Consider the following 22,936-nt stretch of genomic DNA (forward strand, 5'->3'; position numbering starts at 1 on the left):
TAATAGGTGATATATTCACATGATTCATAGTATAAAAGATATAGTACATAAGAGGATAGAGTGAATAGTCTCCATACAACTCTGTGCCCTAAATACCTCTTTCATCTCCTCTGGGGCAACCAGTGTTATCAGTCATAGTTTGTGACTCTCCAGTAATTACATAATTATATTCTTTTTTCACTATTAAACAAAAATGATAACATGCTAAACACACCAAATATATAAAATGTGCTTTTTTTTTTAACTTAATAGTATATCTTGGAAATTGTCCTATATCATTGCTCAAAGAGCTGCCACATCATTTATTTTTTGTGGCTACATAGTATTTCACTGTAGGACATACCATAATTTAGCTAGTCCCCTATTGATGGACATTTTAGTTATTTCCATTTTTTTCTAATACAAGCAGTACACCATTACGTACATCATATTGCATATCTGCAGGTGTATTTTTAGCATAAATGTAGAAGTGGAATTGCTGGATCAAAGAATATGCATTTGTAATTTTGGTAGACATTGTCAGATTACCATCTGCTATGGTTTGAATGTTAGCACCCACTAAAACTCATGTTGAAATTTAATCCTGTGGTAGTATTGAGAGGTGGAGCCTTTAAGAGGTGATTGGATCATGTGGTTTCTGCCTTCATCAATGGATTAATCCATTAGTGGATTAATAAACTAATAGGTTAATGGGTTATCACGGGAGGGGAGCCTAGTAGCTTTATAAGAAAAGGGAGAGAGACCCTTGCCACGTGATACCCGGCAGAGTCCCCACTAGCAAAAAGGCTCTTGCCAGATGCAGCCCTTTGACCCTGGACTTCTCAGCCTCCATAATTGTAGGAAATAAATTCCTTTTCATTATAAATTACTCAATTTCAAGTGTTCTGTTAAAAGCAACAGAAAACAGATGAAGATACCTCCCTAGAATTTGTACCAATGAAACTCCCTTTCAGGAAAATGTGTGTTTTTGCTACTGTCTTGCCTCAGAATATGTTATGAGGTTTTTTTGGTCTATGCCAATTTTAGTATAGTTTTTTTTTTTTTTTTTTTTTTAGACAGAGTCTCACTGTGTTGCTCGGGCTAGAGTGCCGTTGTGTCAGCCTAGCTCACAGCAACCTCAAACTCCTGGGCTCAAGCAATCCTTCTGCCTTACCTTCCCAAGTAGCTGGAACTACAGCATGTGCCACCATGCCCGGCTAATTTTTTTTTTTTTGAGACAGAGTCTCACTCTGTTGCGGGGGCTAGAGTGCCATGGCAACGGCCCAGCTCACGGCAACCTCAAACTCCTGGGCTTAAGCAATCCTTCTGCCTCAGCCTCCTGAGTAGCTGGGACTACGGGCGTGCGCTACCATGCCCAGCTAATTTTTTCTATATATTTTTAGTTGGCCAATTAATTTCTTTCTATTTTTAGTAGAGCCGGGGTCTCACTCTTGCTCAGGCTGGTTTCGAACTCCTGACCTTGAGCGATCCACCCTCCTAGGCCTCCCATAGTGCTAGGATTACAGGCGTGAGCTACCACGCCTGGCCTTTAGTGTAGTTTTAATTTGCATTTCTCCTATGAGTGAGGTTGAGGATCTTTTTATGTTTAAGAGGTATTTGTATGTCCTTTTCTGTGAATTATCTGTTAGTTTCTTTGCCAGGCTCAATGGCAGGAAAGAATTAAGGCCCAGGATATTTCAGCTATTTCAGCCTGGTCTCAGGCTAAGAACAAGTACCTGACCCAAAAAAGAAATGCAGCCAGGAGTTAGAGTAAACGAAAGGTGTCCAGGACACGTTTGACTACATTTCCATAGTAAATGCTAGTTTAAGAAATTATCTCATAATATCTATGTTTATGTACATCAGGAATTAGCAAACTATGGCTAACAGTGGTTAGTATTGTAACTGCTGATGAGTTAAGAATGATTTTTACACTGTTGAAGGATTGTATGCTAATAAAGAAGAATATGCAGACAGAAAATGGATGTTCCGTGAAAAGCTTAAATTATTTACTCTCTGACCCTTGTCAAATTTGTCAATCCCTGATCTTTATCATTCAGGGCATATAGTAATATTTCTGTACATTAACATTTACAATTTTTAGCTCTTTTGTTTGTGTTTCATACCAGTACTTTCAATAGCCTTTTAAAAAAGTGGTTATATAATTTTCTATTGTATGAACATACCACAATTTAAGAGTGGTTATTCAGTTTTTGCTTTTATAGCAATACTGGAGTAAACGTATTTGCATACCTTTTTGTGACTTGTGGAATTGCTTGGTCAAATGTTATATGCATTTTAAAATTTGATGCTTGTTGCTAAATTGCCCTTGCTTCAGTTGGACCAGTTGTCCTTTCTGGTATCAGCCCCGACAGACTAAAATAGTGTGACTGTTAAATCAGATAGGTCTCTTCAGTTACCTATTGCTGCATAATAAACAAAAAATTTAATGCCTTAAAACAACGTCATCATTCATTTTGCTCCTGAATCTGCAATTTCATCTGGGCTTTGTGGAAATGACTTATCTTTATTTATCAACTTGATGTCATTTCTGGAGGCTTGAGGGCTCAGGGCACAGTCATGTACATGTCTGGCTACCTGCTGGGGCTGTGGAGAACACCTGTGAAGTCCACGTAACTGCCTGGCTCCCTTACAGTATAATCACTTGGTTCCAAGGAGGAACATCCTAAGAGTGGAAGCCATATCACCTTTTATGATTTAGACTCAGAAGTCACATACCATCATTTCTGCTATAATCATAGGCCTGCCCACATTTAAGTGAGAGAGAACATAGACCTCACTTTTTAGTGGAGGAGTAGCAACATCACATTGTAAGAGAGCATGTGAGATGGGATGTATTGGGGCAACCATGTTTGGGAACTATAGTCTGCCACAGGTAGAATGTTTTGATGTGCGTATCTTAAATTATCGGTGTGATTATACACTTTTTCATGTGTTCATTGACCATTTTCTTTTGTTTTCCTGTTACCTTGCCTTTTCATATCCTTAACCTCTTTTCCATTGGGCTTTATGTTATTGATTATATCATTAATTTATAATACCTCTTGTAGATTAAACAACTTCGACTCAAAATTTGTTTTGAAGCCACCGCCCTCTGTGGCCTTGGGAGTCATAAAAGTTGTGTGTGGAATGGTTTAGTTTGATGATGGTGGGGATTTCATGGGGTAATTATATTTAAGAACCATAGTACTTTTGTTTTTTAAGTGAGGGGTACAGGAAGCGAGGATGAATGGGAGCCATTTCTTCCTTCTTTTGGTCATCAGCCTCCTTGAATCACTCTCCTGCACTGATGTGGAACCAGATCAAGGACACTTCTGTTCTCTTTGGTCATTATTTTACCTCAGAAGCCAGAAAATTTTAGATGCCTACAAGGGAAAGGTAAAACACAGGGGTAATATAGAACCCCAGTGGCATATTTGATTTCATTTCCTTTTTTTTTTTTTTTTTGAGACAAGGTCTTACTTTGTCACCTGGGCCAGAGTGCAGTGGCATCGTCATAGCTTACTACAACCTCAGACTCCTGGACTCTAGTGATTTTCCTGCCTCAGTCTCCTGAGTAGCTGGGGTTATACAGACATGCCACCACATCTGATTAATTTTTAAATTTTTTGTAGAGACAGAGCCTCACTGTGTTGCCCAGGTTGGTCTTGAACTCCTGGCCTCAAGTGACCCTCCCTGTCTTTTTGACCTCCCAAAGTGCTAGGATTGTAGGTGTGAGCCACTGTGCCTGGCCTCAGCAGCATATTTCACTACTGAAAATTGCTTTGGGTTCTGTTAGGTCTGGTGTGTGATTTGACTATATTTTAAGCCTTGCTGTCCTCTATATTGAAGTTTAAAATTTATCAACAAAAATGGATTGACCCAACAGTAATGATTACTTTCTAAAAATGGGTATGTTTAACAAAGTGAAGCATTTCTTTGTACTTTGCCACTAAGTTAGAATGTTACTCTTCTTCTCCTAACCTACCATAGGATAAATTCTTAATAAACAGTTACGGTGTAAGTCCTCTCTCTAGCTGTAATCTTTGGTGGCTAATGTTTGTTGTTATAGTACTCACTTTAGGTATGGTTTGTTTGTTTGTTTTTGGTTTTATATTGCATTTAATCAGCATTTACCATTGATGACAGCGTGACTTTGTTTTTTTCAGACACTTATCTCCTAGAATCTACAGTTTGCTTCTACTGTTCACTCTAGATGGTGTGTGCTGGTGCTGCAGTTGGATCACTGCTCTTGCCATCATGAGACCTGTTGCCATTAGAACTGCAGAATGTTCCTGACTAGTTCAACATAGCGGCTGTCAGGGTGGCTTTCTTTGACTCCCAGGCTGCAGGAACTTCTTAATTGTGGGGATGTTGCTGATTCTTCTTTTAAATGCCTTTAGCAGAAGGAAGTGAGAAAGAACAGAAATATTGAGTTCTTCTGCCATTAAAATAGCTTCCAGCAATTGTATGTCTGCCCAGCTGAATTTGTTGCCAATGAGAAAATCCTCTCTGTGCGCTTTCAAAATTTTTTCAAAGATGGGAAAGTACTGGGTTTTAGCATTCTTCATGACTGAAGCAAGGCCTTCCCCTTTTTCCACAGGGGGTTTGAACACACCCAGCACTATCATCATCATCATCATCATCATCATCATCAGGCCCAGGTTGCCATCAGTGTACATGTCGATCCTGACGCTCTCCTTCAGATCCCTCCCATATAAGCTGTACTTAGCGAGGTAGCTGAGGATGGCTGTAGTCTGCGTCAGCACCATTCCATCAATTTCAGCTAAACACACTTGGCTGGAAAGCAGGCATCCATCCTTCTGCAACTTTTCATGTTGTTCTCGTTTCAAAAACTTCTTCTTCAAACTCCACTTCATCTGCAGCCAGCATCCCCAGATGGATTCCATCCTTCCCTTGCCACTTCTGGGTTTAGCTGCCATGACTCCTGGTGTGGGGTTTTCATTATCTCTTCTAGGCTCTTGTCTCAGGGCCCATTTTTGGTATGGTTTGAGCCACAGACTTAAATTATGTCAGCAGGACCTGAATTCTGCATTGCTGGACTATACTCTTTTCCTTGTTGGTTTCATTCTTACAGTTCTCTGTGATGGAAAGATGGCTGCTAGTATCTCCAGCCCTGTGTTCTTCTATGTTCAGGACCAGTAGGGGGCCAAAAAAGAACTCTCAGCAATTTAATACAATTTCTAGGTCTTTTACCAGCCCTAATTGGATCATATTTTGTGATCAGGGGAATGGAATGTGCTGATTGGCCAGAATAAATCATATGCACATTCCTGATGCTGGAGGTGGAATTAACTCTAGAGGACTGGTAGTGGGGGGGAGTAGTTTCTATAAGGCCAAAACAAACAAAATTCTAAGACAAAACAAAAAAATTTCTTGTAGACTACTCTTAAGTTTTAAAGCAGCTTCAGTTCTTTAGAAGCACCAGTTTACAATCATATTAATGAGTGATTTTGTTTTTACTAAAACAGATGTTTCAAATTTACTGTGTGTGCCACTTAAGTCTTGTGTTAGAATTTACATTTGAAAGATTTGTAAAAAGTTAAGGAATTTAGGATCATACTACCTTTTTGCCCACTGTCAACATTTCAAGTAGTTGAGTTTTATGCTAATGACATCTATCCATCCCCCAAATCAAAGCTGTATAGGCTTTAATTTTATATGTTAATGACTGTTTTCAAGCTGTATATAGAATGTTTCATAAGTAGTATTTCAAATATTCTAAAGCCATGTTATTTCCAATTTAAAAATTAAAATTTCCTATTCAGCTTTGGGGATCAGTGTTCTTTGAGCAAAAGCATAGGGCTAAGAAAATTTAAAATTTTGACTGAAAGGGCTAATGAAAACTATACAGCAAGAAAAGATGGTTGCTGTGAACCAATTGTGAAATGAAAACCATTGGAAGATTGTGGGCAAATAAATCTTTTAGAGTAAGCCCAGAAAACTTGTAAATACATTTGGGACTTTTCATACTTAGAGGATTAAACAAATTTATTAGACAATAACCTTCTCTCTCAAAGAATCTTAATCTCCAGATTGGGAGAAGGGATTGGGTTGGTATGTGCATGGAAAAAAGACCTGGCTCTTCTGGCTGATTGCACATGTAATTGAAGATGGATTTATTTCAGGAGAAAGGACTGGCTTTCAGCCTGAGGGAGAACTTTAGGTATATTTTAAAACTAAGCACTTGGTTTCTATTTTTAAGTCTCCGAAGATAATTATCTAACACAGGGAACTAGGTTTTGGGGATGAATCTGATGTGCATTGCCAACATTCAGCATTGCCAATATTCTCTTTTTGATATGAGATTATTTGGCTGTCTCTTAAGCATATCTTGTATTTTCGCTGATTTCTACTGTTGCTTGTGGAGCTTTTGCATTTCCGAACTTGTGACTCCAAATAATTCAAGCATCCTGGCTGGAGAAGTTGCTAGGAAGGAGGTTTTGTTGGGAAATAGAGACTGGTTGGCTGCTCATGAAGTGAGAATTTAAACTCACAATAGTTGAATTATTGGCTGGATAGAGTGACCAATGAGTTATTGTTATTATTTGGCTTTGGCCTTTTTCCTGGTTGTACAAATAATCTGGCATCTAGACTGAACTAGCAACAGTGGTGGATATATGAAATAACTGTTGATTTTCTGTTAGTATGAGATAGACTTTGTATGTCTACCAGAATCCTTCTGTAGAAAAAAGCAAATTACTACTTAGTTTATATTCCAGGGAATACTAACACTATATTATGCAGGTATATAACACTTATATAAGATTTATGCTTTTCAAAAATATTTCACATCTGTGGTCATTTCATGCTCACAACAACCTTCTAAATGAGATGGGGCAGATATAATTCTTATTCGACAGGAGATGTGGAGGCATAAATAAGAGACTTGGTTATGGTTTCTGGCTCAACAAATAAATGTCTGGGACAGCCTATTGTACTTCATATTTGAACTGTAACTTTGAGAAAATTTTATAGGAGGAAAAGGCTGAATGCTCTCTCTTTTTGTTATTTTTTTAGCGGCGTCTTCGACATCTTCGGAACATTGCTGCCCGGAACATTGTTAATCGAAATGGCCATCAACTCCTTGATACCTACTTCACACTTCACTTGTGTAGTACTGAAAAGATATATAAAGGTAAAGGAATCTGTGGACTTGCTACTCACAGATTGTTACGTTTCATTTTTATTCCTTTGTAAAATAAGTGATTCTCATGCCTCCTGCTGTTATTTTTATTGGAAACCTAAATTGTTATGCTGTCTGAAAATATCTCATGAGCATTTATGTACATTAAGGAAACATGGCTACTGGATAATTCTGTCAGATGATAGCCTTATATTGACACATTTATCATTCCTTTATGAATGTTATGAATGTTAGCTGTTAATGTTCCAGTAGCTAACATCTAGTAGATTATATGAGTCCAGTATACTGTATTAATTTTACTTTTTTAAAAAAATATAATCAGTTTCTTTAATATTATGGTAAAATAGGGACCTCTAATTCCTTGTGTATATGGGGTCATTTTCAGAAGAATGGCATGGTTTCTTTTAATTCAGTTTTATATTTTGTACTGTGGATTCTTCTGTGAATTCTAAGAGTAGACCAAATATTTGATTCAAAATCATACCATCTTTGGGATACATTATTAGATTAAAGGTCCTGAGGTATAATTAGTTGGCTTCCTTGGGATGGTATAAGAGAGAAAGCATGGTAAATGACAGGAACATTCAATTAGGAGTGAAAATACTAGCCTTATTAGCTTCATTACTTTGGATGAAGGTCATGGTTTTTGGAACCTCGTTTTCCTCATATCTCATATCATAAAAGACTATTTGGCTCTTTTTGCTAAACCTGTACTGCCTGTTTAATGGTATCATTTCTTAGTTTACAAAGAAGTTTTTTTTGGAAGAACATCTGAAATGCTGATTTCTAAGTTATTCTTTTATTTTAGCTGAATTCACAGTAGATCCAAAAAAGATATGTGTGAATTTTATCTTTTTTATTTTTTTACTTTTAAAACCTTTTTAGTACTCTTAGGAGATTGTTTACTTTTTAAGGTGGTTCAAATCAAATATCAGTTGTTACACCCCCAGAGAACAAAGCCTTGTGTTATTGCATGGGGAACTAGGTTCTGATCCTGGTTGTCTCTTAAAGTTGGAAGTTTTATAAAATCAAATTTGTTCTTCAGTGAAAGTTATTTTCTCATCCGTGGAATATAAATGCCTGTCCTCTCCTGTAATACCAACTAGCTTGAATACATCAGAAGATGAATTCTCTATAATCCAATTTGGTGATCTCATCCAAGTTGCATAGTTTTAAATGTCACCTATTGATCTTTCCTCTGAACTCATACTCCCGTATCCAGTTGCCTATTCTGCATCTCCATTTGGAGTCTGGTAGGTAACTTAAACCTGATATGTTCCAAACTGAGTTTCTGATGTTCCAGCTCTGATTCATCTCCTATATTCTTTTTTTATTTTCATTTTTTTTATATAACTACACAGTTTACTTTGTTGAATCTTGTATTCTTCTGTCAGAAAATGACAACTCCATTTCCTTGGCTAAAAACCTTGCATTATCCTAGATTGTCCTCTTTATCTTATATTCCATATCCAGTCTTTTGGCAAATATTCTTCGCTCTAACTATCAAAATATGTTCATAATCTGATCACTTCTTACTATCTCCAGATCACTGTCCTATCTTGCTTGAATTGTTGAAGTAACAGATTAATCTGCCTATGTATCCCCCTTAGTCTGTTCTCAGCCAAGAGAACATGAACATCAGATCCTCTGTTCTTCTCCTAAGATCCCTGCAGTGGCTTCTCATCTCATTCAGAGTAAAAGCTAAAATCCTTATGATTTAGCTCCTAGAAGGCCTTTCATGATCTGGCTCCCTATTACGTCTCAGAACTCATCTGGTGCTCTTCCATCTCTCTCTGTTCCAGCCACACTGACCTTCTGGCTGTTCCTTGAACACATCAAGTTGACTTCAACTTAAAAGCCTCTCCATTTGTGTTTCTTTGATCTAGGGTACTCTTTCTTTCACATACCCACATGACTAGCCCTTCTACCTTCCTGCAGATCTTTATTCCAAATGTTTCACTGACTAAGCCTTTTAAAAATTGTGACCGTCTTCCTCCCGTGTTCTGTGCTTTACTTTTCTCCATGGTACTTAAGATCACCTGGCATACTATATGTTTAATTATTTGGTTATTGCATGTCTCCTTCTGCTAGAGTGTAAGCTCCATGAGACATGACATGGCAGAGATTTTTAGGTTAGTTTTGCTCACTGCTCTGTACCCAGTACCTGGAACAATGGCTTGGCACATGCTAGGTTCTCAAATATTTTTTTCTTTGTATTAATAATTTAATTTTTTGAATAGGTACAATAATCCATGGTTCAAAATATATATAAAGGTTTATATTAAAGCCTCTCTTTGACCTGTCCCCCGTCACCCTAGTTTTCCACCTCACCCTGATAACCACTGTTATTCATTTCTTGCTCAGCTTTTCTGAGATTCTTTATGCAAATACAAGTACAAATAGGAATATTCTTATTCCTTCCACCCTCTTTTTTCTTTTTTCTTTTTTTTACATGAAGAGTACCATATTATTTATATTTCTATACCTTGTGTTTTTCACTTAGTATGTCTTAGAGATTTTTCCATATTGGTTCATAGCATCCCTTATTTTTTTTTCTGCATAGTTTTGTATTGGACAGATGTACCATAATTTATTTAACTGACTCCTATTGATAGGCATTTAGGTTGTTCCAGTTTTTTGCTATACATACAGTACTGCAATGAATAACTTTATGAGTATATTATTTTATATGAGTGCAAGTATATCTATAGGGTAAATTCTAAGAAGTGGAATTACTGGGATAAAGACAGTGTGTACTTGTAGTTTTGGTAGATATTGCAAAATTGTCCTTCATGGTAGTTTTATGCGTGGGTGCCTTTTCCCCCCACAGCTTCACCAAATGACTATGCAAACTTGAATTTTTGCCAAACTGTTAGGTGAAAAATAGTTTTGCAGTATTAAGTTGTATTCGTCCTGTTATGAGTGTGGTTAAAGCAGTAATAAAGCCTTTGTTAAATGAATGGAATGCTGCTTAACAGCCAAAACTTGCCATTGACACCATGCTTCGTAATCTGTGTTTGCTTTGTGTGTTTAGGTCTTAGCATGGATACGTAGAGAAGCATTTGTATCTAATGGTCCCTTTCATGTAGAAATAGGTCTGGGATATCTTTTTGAAAATTTACTTGTGATGATTTTGCTGAAATTGAATGAATAAAAAGTAATAAAATTTTATTAATAGAAATTATAGTTTTTTTTTTTTGTTTTTTTTGTTTTTTTTTTTTTTTGAGACAGAGTCTCGCTTTGTTGTCCAGGCTAGAGTGAGTGCCGTGGCATCAGCCTAGCTCACAGCAACCTCAAACTCCTGGGCTCCAGTGATCCTTCTGCCTCAGCCTCCCGGGTAGCTGGGACTACAGGCATGCGCCACCATGCCCGGCTAATTTTTTATATATATATCAGTTGGCCAATTAATTTCTTTCTATTTATAGTAGAGACGGGGTCTCGCTCTTGCTCAGGCTGGTTTTGAACTCCTGACCTTGAGCAATCCGCACGCCTCGGCCTCCCAAGAGCTAGGATTACAGGCGTGAGCCACAGCGCCCGGCCGAAATTATAGTTTATAAAGTGTTTTTGATTCAGTATTTCATTGTAGCCTCATAACAGCCCTGTTATTTTCCAGGTGTCATTCTCCTTTGAAACTATGGTCTAGAAAAGTTAATTGACCTGTCCAGGGTCACAAAGCTTATACATGGTGGACTGGGGACTGGACTATTTTTTTTTTTACTTTAAATTCATTATTCATTTTTTCACACCCTGCTGCAAATTTTATTGATGATATTTTAGATGCAATAGAATGATAGACAGTATAGGCTCAAGTTTAGCTTGTTAGAAATTACCTCATATTCTGGTTTCTTTCCAAATTGTATGGCTCCTTTGTTGACCTCTCTTCATTTAAATTGGCAGGTTCATTTTGAGGGTCTAATGGAGAAGGCAAATTTCAGTTTGGTTAATTCATATGGTAGGCTAGTCAGCAAAGTTTTGGAAGAAATAATGATACTATTAATCTTAGAGCTGAAGATATATATTTTGAGAATTATTTAATTCATTTATTTTTTTTATTTATTTTTTTCTTTTAATTTTTTAATTTTCTTTCTTTTTCTCAGTCTTTCTGTATGCAAGAGAATTATTTAATTTAGACACTTTGCAGATTAAGCTAAGGAATTCTCTTTGTCACAAGGAAAAAAGGAATATCTTTTTTGTGTTTTTCACTGATTTAAAAGTAATACATACTTATAATGAATTCGAACAATACAAAAATATATTAAATATAACATACAAGTCCCTTGTAATAAAAAAAATACTTTTAAATTCCTTTTTTTCCAGAAAAAGGTATGGTACATATATCTGTATACATTACATACATACATTTATATGTGTATATAGTCAATTAATGGTGGGAATAATTGGTTAACCATTTGGGGATAAAATGAGAAGAATAATACTTGAGATTGCATTTTGTTGGGGAAACAGGTATTTTCATATGTGATATAAATTGTTACAATATTTTTAGAGAACAATTTGGCAATATCTATCAAAGTCATTGATACTGTACTTGTTCTTTGATCTTACAATTTTGCTTCTAAAAGTTTGTCCTATAGATTCAAGTGTGTTAGGATATATATCTATAAAACTGTTTATAGCATTATTTGAAATTTCCAAAAATTAGCAGTAACCTAAATGTTCATTAGTAGGAGATTCCTTTTTAAAAAATTAGAATTATCCCTTTTCTTATATAAAAATAATTATTTATAGTAAAAAAATTAGAAAATTGCCAGGCAAGTAATAAAAATAAAAGTAAGCAGCGTCATCCTATCATCTCAGATAAGTATTGTTAGCATTATTATAAAAATCGGGATCTTGTTGTAAGTCTTCTTTTAAAACGTGTGTTTTTGGCTGGGTGTGGTGGCTTATGCCTGTAATTCTAGGACTCTGGGAGGCCGAGGTGGGTGGATCGCTCAAGGTCAGGAGTTCGAAACCAGCCTGAGTGAGACCCCGTCTCTATTAAAAATAGAAAGAAATTAATTGACCAACTAAAATATATATATACAAAAAATTAGCCAGGCATGGTGGCGCATGCCTGTAGTCACAGCTATTTGGGAGGCTGAGGCAGTAGGATCACTTGAGCCCAGGAGATTGAGGTTGCTATGAGCTAGGCTGATGCCATGGCACTGACTCTAGCCTGGGCAACAAAGTGAGACTCTGTCTCAAAAAAAATAAAAGAATAAAACTTGCTTTTTTTCACTTAATACATTGTGATTATCTCTTACAAAATAGAATAATTATCTTTTGTTTAAAGGAAGACTTGAATAAAGTAATGTAGGTGGTATGTTTGTCAAGAAATTCTTTACCAAAAGAGCCTGCCCATAAGAATTTTGTGTCTAGGTCCACTTTTCTTTCTTTCTTTCTTTCTTTCTTTCTTTCTTTCTTTCTTTCTTTCTTTCTTTCTTTCTTTCTTTCTTTCTTTCTTTCTTTCTTTCTTTCTTTTCTTTCTTTCTTTCTTTCTTTCTTTTCTTTCTTTTCTTTTCTTTCTTTCTTTCTTTCTTTTCTTTCTTTTCTTTCTTTTCTTTCTTTCTTTCTTTCTTTCTTTCTTTCTTTCTTTCTTTCTTTCTTTCTTTCTTTCTTTCTTTCTTTCTTTCTTTCTTTCTTTCTTTCTTTCTTTCTTTCTTTCTTTCTTTCTTTCTTTCTTCTTTCCTTTCTTTCCTTTCTTTCTTTCCTTTTCTTTGTCTGAGTCTCACTCTGTTGCTAGGATTACAGGCGTGAGCCACCCAGCCTAGGTCCACTTTTCTTTTAATGCTTGAAGATTCCCTACCTTCAGTCATTAGTGGCCCACTTTGATGTGTTGTACCATGTTTGAGTTCCATCTGTGTTGTTATATATTTAATATTTGTGTTTAAGTTGACTATTTTTAAACTTATATCTAAGCATAATCTGTGAAATTGTTTGTTCAATAACAAAAAAATATTTATTGAGTGTCTACCCTGTGCCAGGAATGGTTTTAGGTGCTAAGGAGACATTAATAGCAGTTGAAAAAACAAACACTGCTTCCCTCATAGAGCTTACAATTACAGGTTGGAGATGTACGACAGAAATTTCAGTGTACTAGAAAAAAAGTAAAAGTTTGTCCATGTATCACCTAAAATCATCTCAAGTAGCAGTGATGTATGTGTCATACTTGGGAAATACTGCCCTATAGCAATATAAGGATACAAGGTTCCCAGTAGAACTTTGTATCCTTAAAGTAAGTTTGCTTTCTGACAGGTATATATGAATAAGTGTATAGCTTCTGTTTCATAAAATGCAGAAACATAAAATGAGTTGACACTCAGCATAAGGATGCAAGGTTCTCTGCAGTGGCAGGGCAGCATGGAGGTGATGGTGGTTGGGGTTAGCAGAGGGGAGTGGTAGAGGGTTGTTTGGAATGTCTGTCTGAACCTCTGCACGTTTTGATTATATCTTTGGGGTTTGTAACATTTTTCAATGTATATGAAGGTTTGTAGAATCATGAAATTTTAATGCTTATAGAGGACCTTCAGTTATTAGTGTAATTCTCTAAGTTGTCTAATGAAGACATGGTTCCAAGGAAATTAAAGAGACACAGTGTCAGTGACAAAGGGAGAAGTAAAACTTAGGTTACCGGGTCGCTTACTGAATGGATCAGTATTCATTCCACAATACTATGATGGAAAATCATGAGAAATGTTTGAGAAAAACAGATCCAGTTGTCAAGAGTGGAAGTGGGGAAGGAAGAAAAAAGTTTTGAGTTTTTAAGAGCTCAAATTAAAGGGAGCCAGTAAGGACCAATCACAAAATTAAATTTGAAAAGATTTTAACCTCCTTTACTGATGCTTTTTCCCTTTAAAACACTTTGATTTAATCTTTACTTTAATTAATTTTTTTACAGATAAAGATAGAGAGAGAATAGATTTCTTAAAAATGTTTTGAGTGTTTTACTGAAACATATGTTTAAAGTTTTAGAGGATTAAGAGTTAGTTAATGAGCTTATTTTCTTTCATATCACTTATTGTTCTTTTTCTTCTTTTCCAGAATTTTATAGAAGTGAAGTGATTAAGAATTCCTTGGTAAGTTTGCTTTCTGACAGGTACATATGACTAAGTATATAGCTCCTGTTTCATGAAAAGCAGAAACATAAAATAAGTTGAGGTTTAGTCCTGGTTTATGATACTTTGACATATCTCTTCAATTATTGTTAAATCATCATTGATTTGTTCATTGATGAATCTCTAGTGATTAGAACATGCCTGGCACATAGTAGGTGCACAATAAATGTCAGAAAAAATAGATTTTTTGGTTAAAAACTTTAAATTTGTTAAAAACTCGAATTCTGTAATTCTCTCACTTCCATTTGCTATAAAGAAGTTTTTGACTATTTGACTTGCCAAAGATTATAATAAATGATACCTTTGTTTAGATTTTTTTTTTAAGAGTTGGGGTCTCGCTCTGCTGCACAGGGTGCGGGCAAGACATACTTCTTAAGAATTTTAGGGCCTTAAGAATCTAGGGCCTTTGTATAAGGTTAGGGTACTTCCACTTGTTTCTTAGTGATGGCATTGTTCAGTTAGAAAGTTGGAAGTGTCCTACTTTTGATAACGTGTACACTGGATATTTGCATAAATGGTTCAATTTATTAGGCCACATTGAAAAAAAGAACTTAATGGTAATGAATTATCCTTTTAACAGTGCCAGACCATATTGGATTTGGCCCCTGTATGCTTTTTCAGCCTCATCTCCCAACACTCTTTTCCTCACTCATTGTGTTCTAGGCATACTTCCTTCTTTCAGTGCTTCAAACATGCCAAGTTTGTCTTGTTCCTTTTGTCTAGAACATTTGTTTCCTCAGCTCTTGGCTGAAGAGGTCTTTGAGGTCTTAGCTATGTTACTTCAGCAAGGCCTTCTATGACCATTTCATCTAAAGTAGTTCCCTTTTCATATAGGAATAACATTTATCGGGTGTTAGGCAGGTGGGAGGAGGTAGAGGGGATGTGTATATACAAACATAATGAGTGATATGTGCAACGTTTGGGGGATGGTCATGCTTGAGGCTCTGACTCGAGGGGGTGGGAGGGGCATGGGCAATATATGTAACCTTAACACTTGTACCTCCCATAATATGCTAAAATAAAAAAATAGAAAAAATAAAGTAGTTCCCTTTTCCCTAGTCACTCTTGTTTTATTCACCTTGTTTTATTTTCACATTACCTTGTTTTATTTTCTTTAGAGCATCATCACTGTTGGAAATGCTGTTCACTTGTTTGTGTTTATTAACTGTCTTCACCCTACTAGAACATAAATTCCATGAGAGTGGGGACCTTGCCAGTCTTGTCACTACTGTAACATTGGAGTCTAGAATAGTATAGATGCTCAATAACTACTTGTTAAATGAATAAATGGGTATCAGTAATGTGTTAATATTTACAGAATCTTTTTACATATGTTATCCCATTTTGATCCTTAGGACAACCTATAAGGTAGATGGGGAAGATCTTATGACACTGATATCTAGAGAGTTCCTGTGACTTTTGCAGAGTCATACAACTGCATGACCAAAACCCTAGTCCAGACCTCTGTCTTTAAATCTCTACTACACTTTCCTCCTTATCAAGCTGTCATCTAAATGTCTCTAAAATATCATAATAGATTTGGATCCTAGGCCAGACAGGTTCCTCGATCCCATCTCTGGGGAGGTCTAATCACCAGTAAAGTTCTGGTTCTACTTATATTTAATGATACATGATAAATGCCTTGCACCATGTCTGACATATAATAGCTACTGAGTAAATATTAGTTTTGTCTTCTCTCCTGGCTCAGGTAGAAACAGTAGTAGTCTGCAGACAGAGCTAGGGGTGAATTGGGGGCAGTTAGAGTAGAATTTTGCATTAATATATTCTGTCCCCTTTTCTATAGTTAAATGTTTCTGTAAATGGGGAGAGTTTTACAACATCACATTGATTTTTTTTTTCTCCCCCTGGAATTTGTATCATAACGGACCATATGCCATAGTGGTACTTTAGTGTATTGTTCTATGTTATAGAATTGGATTTATTTGATATTCACTTCATTTTCATATCCACATTTCTAAACATCATCTGTCTGGGTATTAACGTTTACCGTGATCACCTTTCAGCTCCTAATTTTAATTGCATTGGAACTATAGGTCATTAAATATGAAACGACTGATTTCGAATCAGAAGTTTAGTTTATCATATCTTAAACAAGAAGTACAATTAATCAAAGTATGTGTCTAAACTATTGACACAGTTTTGCCATCTTAGTGGTAGCTTGTTTATGCCAGTAGTGGAAAAGCCTGGAGAGCGAGTGGCAATGAAATTATGAAAGGCGTTTTCCACAGCTTGTTGAAAATTGAATATTTTTCCTTGCAAGAAGTGGTCCAAAGTCAGGAAGAAGTGGTAGTCAGTTGGTGCAAAGTCTGGTGAATGCGTTGGATGACAAAGCGTGTCCAAGTCTAGCTTCTGTAGTTTCACCAGAGTTGTTTGTGCAACATGTGGTCGAGCGTTGTCTTGCAAGAGGATTGGCCTGTCTGTGTTGAACAATCTTGGCTGCTTAATTGCAAGCAGTCTCATTATTTCATGCAATTGTTTGCAGTATACATCCGCAGTAATCGATTGACCAGGTTTCATGAAGCTGTAGTGGATAATACCAGTGCTGGACCACCAAAGAGACACCATTAGCTTTTTTTCATGAATATTTGATTTTGGACAGTGTTTCGGCACTTCATCTTTATCCAGCTATTGTGCTGAACACTTCTGATTGTCAAAAAGAATCCATCTTTCATCACACATAACAATATGATGTAGAAATGTTTCACCTTTATGTCATGACAGCAAAGAAAGGCAAGCTTAGAGACAATTTCTCTTCTGATGCTTGTTTAATTTATGCGGTACCCATCTATCCAGCGTTTTTACCTTGTTGATTAGTTTCAAATGGTCTGATATTATTGAAATAGTAACGTCAAACCTTGCTGCTAATTCATGCATAGGTTGAGATGGATTCGCTTCCACTACTTTCAGCTCATCATTTTCCACGTTGGTCTCAGGTCTCCGACATGGCTCATTTTCAAGATTAAAATCACCAGAACGGAACATCTCAAACCACTGATGTACTATGTGTTTACTAGCCACATCCTTCCCAAATACTTCATTGATATTTCAAGCTGTCTACACTGCATTGGCTCCAGGATGGAACTGATATTTGAAAATAATACATTTGATTAATACATTTGATAATGAATTTGATTCATCCATGGTTTCACAAAAATTGTTCTAAAAATTTTTTGAAAGATACTTACAAGCCAAAACATGCATTTGAAAGCCTGAGGATTTACCTTCATAATAAAAATAAAACAAGAAGTGTCAAAGTGAAATGTCAGAGATATCAACTGTCAAGTTTAGTACTAAAGGAAATTGGATGTTTCTTGATAACCTAGTATCTGTGAGTTGTGATACGTTCATCCCTTGTGCACTTAGGCTGAATATTGTCTCTGAAGGGTATTACAGAATGGATTCAAGACAAGGGAGAGGATTGACCTAAAGACTAGGTCCATTTCAACTCAAGATTTGTACTGTAATTGTTTCCTGAGTATACCACTTACAACATTTGCTTGCATTATAATTGTTCATGAACATTCTGTTTTCCAAAGTAAATGAAAGCTCCTGGAGGTCAGAGATTGTCTATATCTTTATGTTCCCTTAGTTCCCAGTATACTTCTGTTTGATAGTTACTTGACAAATATTTATTTGTTCCTTTTAAGGTTATTCTTTGAGATTATGATATTTTTAGCAAGGATTCTTTTTTGTTTCTTTTATATCTTAATATAGGTTCTATAAAATTCATTCTTTCCTTTTTGAGAGAACTCTTCTTTCTTAGCTTTTTGCTAAATTCTTGTGATTGGTTCAGATTAATGGGCATTGGGCACCATGGGAGTCAACAACCCTCAGAGAATATATCAGAGGCAGTACATTGTTATCTCTCTTCTTGCTGTCTCTTAAGAATCACTGCTAGGCACACAGACAAGCAGAATTTGTTGATTTCTTCCTTGCTTAAGATTTTGCAGTTCTTAGGCTATTGTGATATTTGCTGAATAGTTAGCAGTTTAAATGCTTTTATCCTTACTGGTTACCATTGTGCCTGGCACATACACGATGCTCAGCAAATGTTTCTTGAATACATGAATTCTTCTACAAATGTATTTATTGCCTTCTAAGTTATATTCTGAAACCACAAATCCTCAGCTACTGAAGGATTAGGCAAATATTTGAATACTTTATTTCTAGCTAAGGCTTTATGTAAATTTTCATTCTGGTGAACTAAGCTGGGCTTTGATGGGGTTGTCAGTATTCTTTTTTACTCATAAAACCTTAAGGTGCAGACTGTTTTTCTTAATTTATAGACTGAGCTTGATCCTTAGACCAGAATGGCTTGGTTTTGCCTCTCTGATGTCAAAGGAGACATGGAAAAATAAGCTCAAGATTAAAAAGAGTATTTCCCCCCAAAAGTTAGATAAATTGTCCTTATGTGCCAATCCTATGCTTCTTTCTAACTCCTGAATACTTTTAGCACTGTTCAATAAAACTTCCTACAGCGATGGTAATATTCTATGCACCATCCAGTACAGTTGCCACTGGCTATATGTGGCCATTGCGCATTGAAAGGTGGTTGAGTCCTACTTTGGAACTGAATTTTAAATTTTTAAAAATTTAAATAGCCACATGTGCATTGTACAGCACAGATCTAGATGTTTGTGAAAGGCTTTCTTACAGTCATTAGCAGGAGGAAATTTACCCTTTTTGCTTTTTAAAAAATACTTTTTACTTTTCTTATACTACTAGTTCCATTCTAAATCAGTATAATAGTTGTTTTTATGGTTGTCTTAGATTCTTTTATATATAATAAACTTCCTGAAAGCAAGGATCTCATGTGCTTAATCTTTATAAATCTTATAGTCATTGTATTGTGATTTGCTTGGACTTGGCCAAGAAAGAAAATATGTATAGTATATCCCCCCATATCCATATCCAAATCTAAGTTGTCAGTTGTAAGACTCAGCATTATTTTATGTTCACAAAAAGTAATAAACACTTCTAATTAACCTGAAACACAGGGCGTTGGTAATAATCTTGTGTGAGTTGTGATTCAATTTTACTAACCTCTTGTTACTTGGAAATTTCTTTCATCCATTTGAGGATATTTAGCAATCTTTCTTTTGGGTGCATTGTTTGACCTGTGATAAGGAATTCTATCAGCAATAACATATTTATTTCCTTAAGTCTTATAAAAAGTTGGATGAGATAATTTCTCCACTGAAAATATTTGCTTCCCTAATATTTCATGATTCATGCCTCATTATTCTGTTTTTGTGCTTTCTCTGCCTACACAAAAACTTAATATTATACTTTTTATTAAAGTTTGATACATATAGAAGAGTTTATAGATTATAAGTATACAGCTTGATAAATTTTCTCAAATTGAATACACCCATATAACCAGCACACAGACCAAGAAATAGAATTTTTTTAGCACCCCAGAAGCCCCCTCATGCCCTCTTCCTTCATTGATACTCTCCTGACTTTTAACATCATAGATTAATTTTACCTGTTTTTGAGCTCTGTATAAAGGAAATCATATATTATGTACCCTTTTTGGTCAACTTCCATATGTCAACTTTATATTGTAAGAGTCATTTACATTGTGGGGTGTATTTGTGGTTTATTTGCTCTGTAGTGTTTTGTTGTGTGACTATAACATAATTTATTCATTTTTATCTTGATAGGCATTTGGGTAGTTTTTAGTTTTGAGCTAATGTGAATAGTGCTGCTATAAACACTCTCCTATTTGTATTTTGGTAAATGTATGCATGCATTTCTGTTGGGTATATATCTAGGAGTGCAGTTGCTAGGAATATCCATATGGTCAGTTAAAGCTGCCAGTTTTCCAAAATTGTTTCATTTATACTCTCACCCCCAGTCTGTGAGAGTTCTGGTTACTTTTACATTATTGTGGACACTTGATTTTCTTTTTTAATCTTTTGAATTCAAATTGTTGATAGATATTATATACAGGATTTATTGTTTCAATCTAAATCAAGAGAAATATTTTAAGTGGCAATTAAACTCAGCACATGTAGTTCCAACAGTTGTGCCTGACTTAGAAGAATTGAAATCAAAGACAGCTATTTTTAAGGATGTGCACGACTCTTGATGATTGCCACCTGGTGGTCAAAGAGTGTAAGACCTATTGATTTTACTCTTTCTTTTTTTTTTTTTTTTATTTAAGACTATTGTGGTGCTCAAGATTTTACTCTTTCTAAAATCAGAATTCATCTTACAATGTGAAAAAAAGGTACATGTTACAAATGATGATAAATGGGAATATGTTGGATGGTAATAAATATAACACAGTAAAATAAATCAGACAAAGGGAGTGTCTTTCAGGGGTGGTGGTGGTTTTTCCATGGTAGTCATGTAGAAGATATCACTCGAGCAGAAAGAAGTGAGGGAACAAGCTGTGTATTTCTTTGGGGAGGATTGTTCTGGGGCAAGAAACAGGGAAGTACAAAAACAGGAGTGTACTGAGGTCTTCACATGGCTGAGAAGTTAGTATGAATGGAATGGAATGAGCAGGGGTGGTTTGAGGTTTTGCTGGGCAAGTATAACAGAGAGACAGGGCAAAGGGAATTGAAGATCAGGGCAACAGAGAAATGACTACAACAACAGGAGGTGATAGTCAAGGGCTGAGTAGCATGAGAATGAGATTTTGAAAGGGATATAATTACAGGTGATGCAAAATTGGGAGCATCTGCTGGACAAAGATCTCCCTACATATTTTTCTATTTTCTATAGTCCCTAGTATAATGTTTTGCCCAGAGGAGACCAAGAAATGTCTATTGTATTGAATAACTGGAATAATCCACCTTTTACAGGCTAAATGGTAGAGATGTCTTCAGGTTACAGGTGAGAGTCATAGTTTCTTCTCAGATATATTTGGCATATAACAATTAATGGTCTATACAAAAGCAATTCATGTTACCAAAACATTTGTACTCTCATAATATTCTGAAATAAAAAACAAAAAAATAAAAATAAAAAAAACAATGGTGAATGTGTATTTCGACTTTAATGTTCCTGGCTTTAGCTAGTCATACCCTCCAAATCATGTTTTTCTGGGTTCAGGGAGAGGTTAGATCTTTGATATTGTTAAGGGTCATTGGGTTAGTTAATAACTAAAATGATTAAAGTATTAATGATGAAAATGACTAAATTCTCTAAAGTTGATTTTGTGCATATTCAGAAGTAGAGACAAATTATTTGTGTAATGAATACACATGTCCTTGCCTTAACACATATAAAGTTAATCTAATTATTAGATATTTTTCCAAAAATGAATTTTTAACTTCTATTAGACTATTAAAAATCTCATGGTGGGAGTAAGATTGGTGATAGCTAATTTGTGTGTGTTTTGAAATTTCCCTGTACATGTATTTTTCTTTAATAAATGAGAGGTATCAATTAATAAGTACCTACCTATCATTTAAGTAGCATGTTGGATGTGTTATATACATTATTTCTCACCCTCATAACAGTGCTGCAAGGTAAGAGATATGCCTCTTTTATAGTTTAGGAATGAGGCTCAGCAGGCTGAGGAACTTGATCTAGGTTATACAGCTAGTGACTGGTAAAACTGATGTTCAAAAGCCCTGCTTTTTTGCTTCCCTTACATCACACTTCCTACAATGGATTAAATGTCTTCTTGAAGTCTAATAGAGGTTAATGATGGGCTTTATAATCAAATAAACAGTGCTAGAGCATATATATTAGGGAAAACATGTGACATAATTTATCAGAACCTTAAACTTCTGTTGGAATTGTGACTGAGCTGTTTTTAAATCTTTGTGGAAAAATCTGACTGAACAGTTCAAATACTTTTTATGAATAACTAGCTTGAGTGATTCTCAAGCCAAACGAAGTTTGTGTTTCAAATTAAAATTGAATGATTTAACATTTAATTTCTGTGTGTGTGTTGTTTATGTCAAATTATGTTACCCTCTGTTAAACTGCATCATCTTCAAGGTTTTCTAACTTCTGTCTGGTTAACCACATGATTTGAGGAGATGGAGGTAATTAGTACATGCAATTATAATACCAGGGAGGAACAGGATGCTGTGAAAACATGTAGAAGTGTTATTTATCTCAGTTTGGAGGGAGGAGTTAGGAAAGGTTTCTAACAATTAGTAATTCCTAAGTTGAGACACGAAGTCTGAATACAGGTGAAAAAGATGGGGAAAGAGAGTCTATTATGCTACTACTAATTATAAAATCAGTATGCAATTCTAGCAAGACATGTTGTATGTCTTCAGAAAGTTAGAACAACTTTTATGAATTCCTTCTGATTCTTGTGATTATATATTGAGCAATATTATAGTAATAAATAATGGTAATAAATAATTATTATAGGTTTGGTAATAATTATTTTAGGTCCTTTTATGGGTAACTATTAAGCAGTGAACTTTTCAAAGCTTATAAATATTCTGATCTTCTGCTACTGTACTTTAAGTGGTATGGTCCCTAGATGTTAGTACTTGAATAATTTGTTCCAACTAGAAATTGGGCAAGTATGTATAAGGTTGAATATAAATAAAACATAATCTGGGTCTATACAGTAAAAATAGTGGGCATTAAAGTCTTTGAATGTGTGGCAGGCTGTATCTGCCTGTATCTGAATGTACCAACTTAGGAATTATTGCTCGTTGTCTGACGACTATTT

At 35.5% G+C, this 22,936-nt stretch overlaps 1 protein-coding gene and 1 pseudogene across 2 annotated transcripts in view; one reads left to right on the plus strand and one right to left on the minus strand.

The window, feature by feature from the left end:
- Positions 1 to 22,936, plus strand: part of UVRAG (UV radiation resistance associated) — a 275,388-nt gene that overhangs the window by 22,970 nt on the left and 229,482 nt on the right. For both annotated transcript variants that reach the window (XM_076002321.1, XM_012744895.3), the window contains exons 2-3: positions 7,021 to 7,138; positions 14,186 to 14,220. In XM_076002321.1, coding sequence (XP_075858436.1) covers positions 7,021 to 7,138; positions 14,186 to 14,220 — 153 coding nt within the window. The remainder of the gene's footprint in view (positions 1 to 7,020; positions 7,139 to 14,185; positions 14,221 to 22,936) is intronic.
- LOC142870616 (glutathione S-transferase alpha-4 pseudogene) lies at positions 4,299 to 4,922 on the minus strand (annotated as a pseudogene).

The sequence above is a fragment of the Microcebus murinus genome, chromosome 4 (assembly GCF_040939455.1).
Source record: "Microcebus murinus isolate Inina chromosome 4, M.murinus_Inina_mat1.0, whole genome shotgun sequence".
Lineage (NCBI taxonomy): Eukaryota > Metazoa > Chordata > Mammalia > Primates > Cheirogaleidae > Microcebus > Microcebus murinus.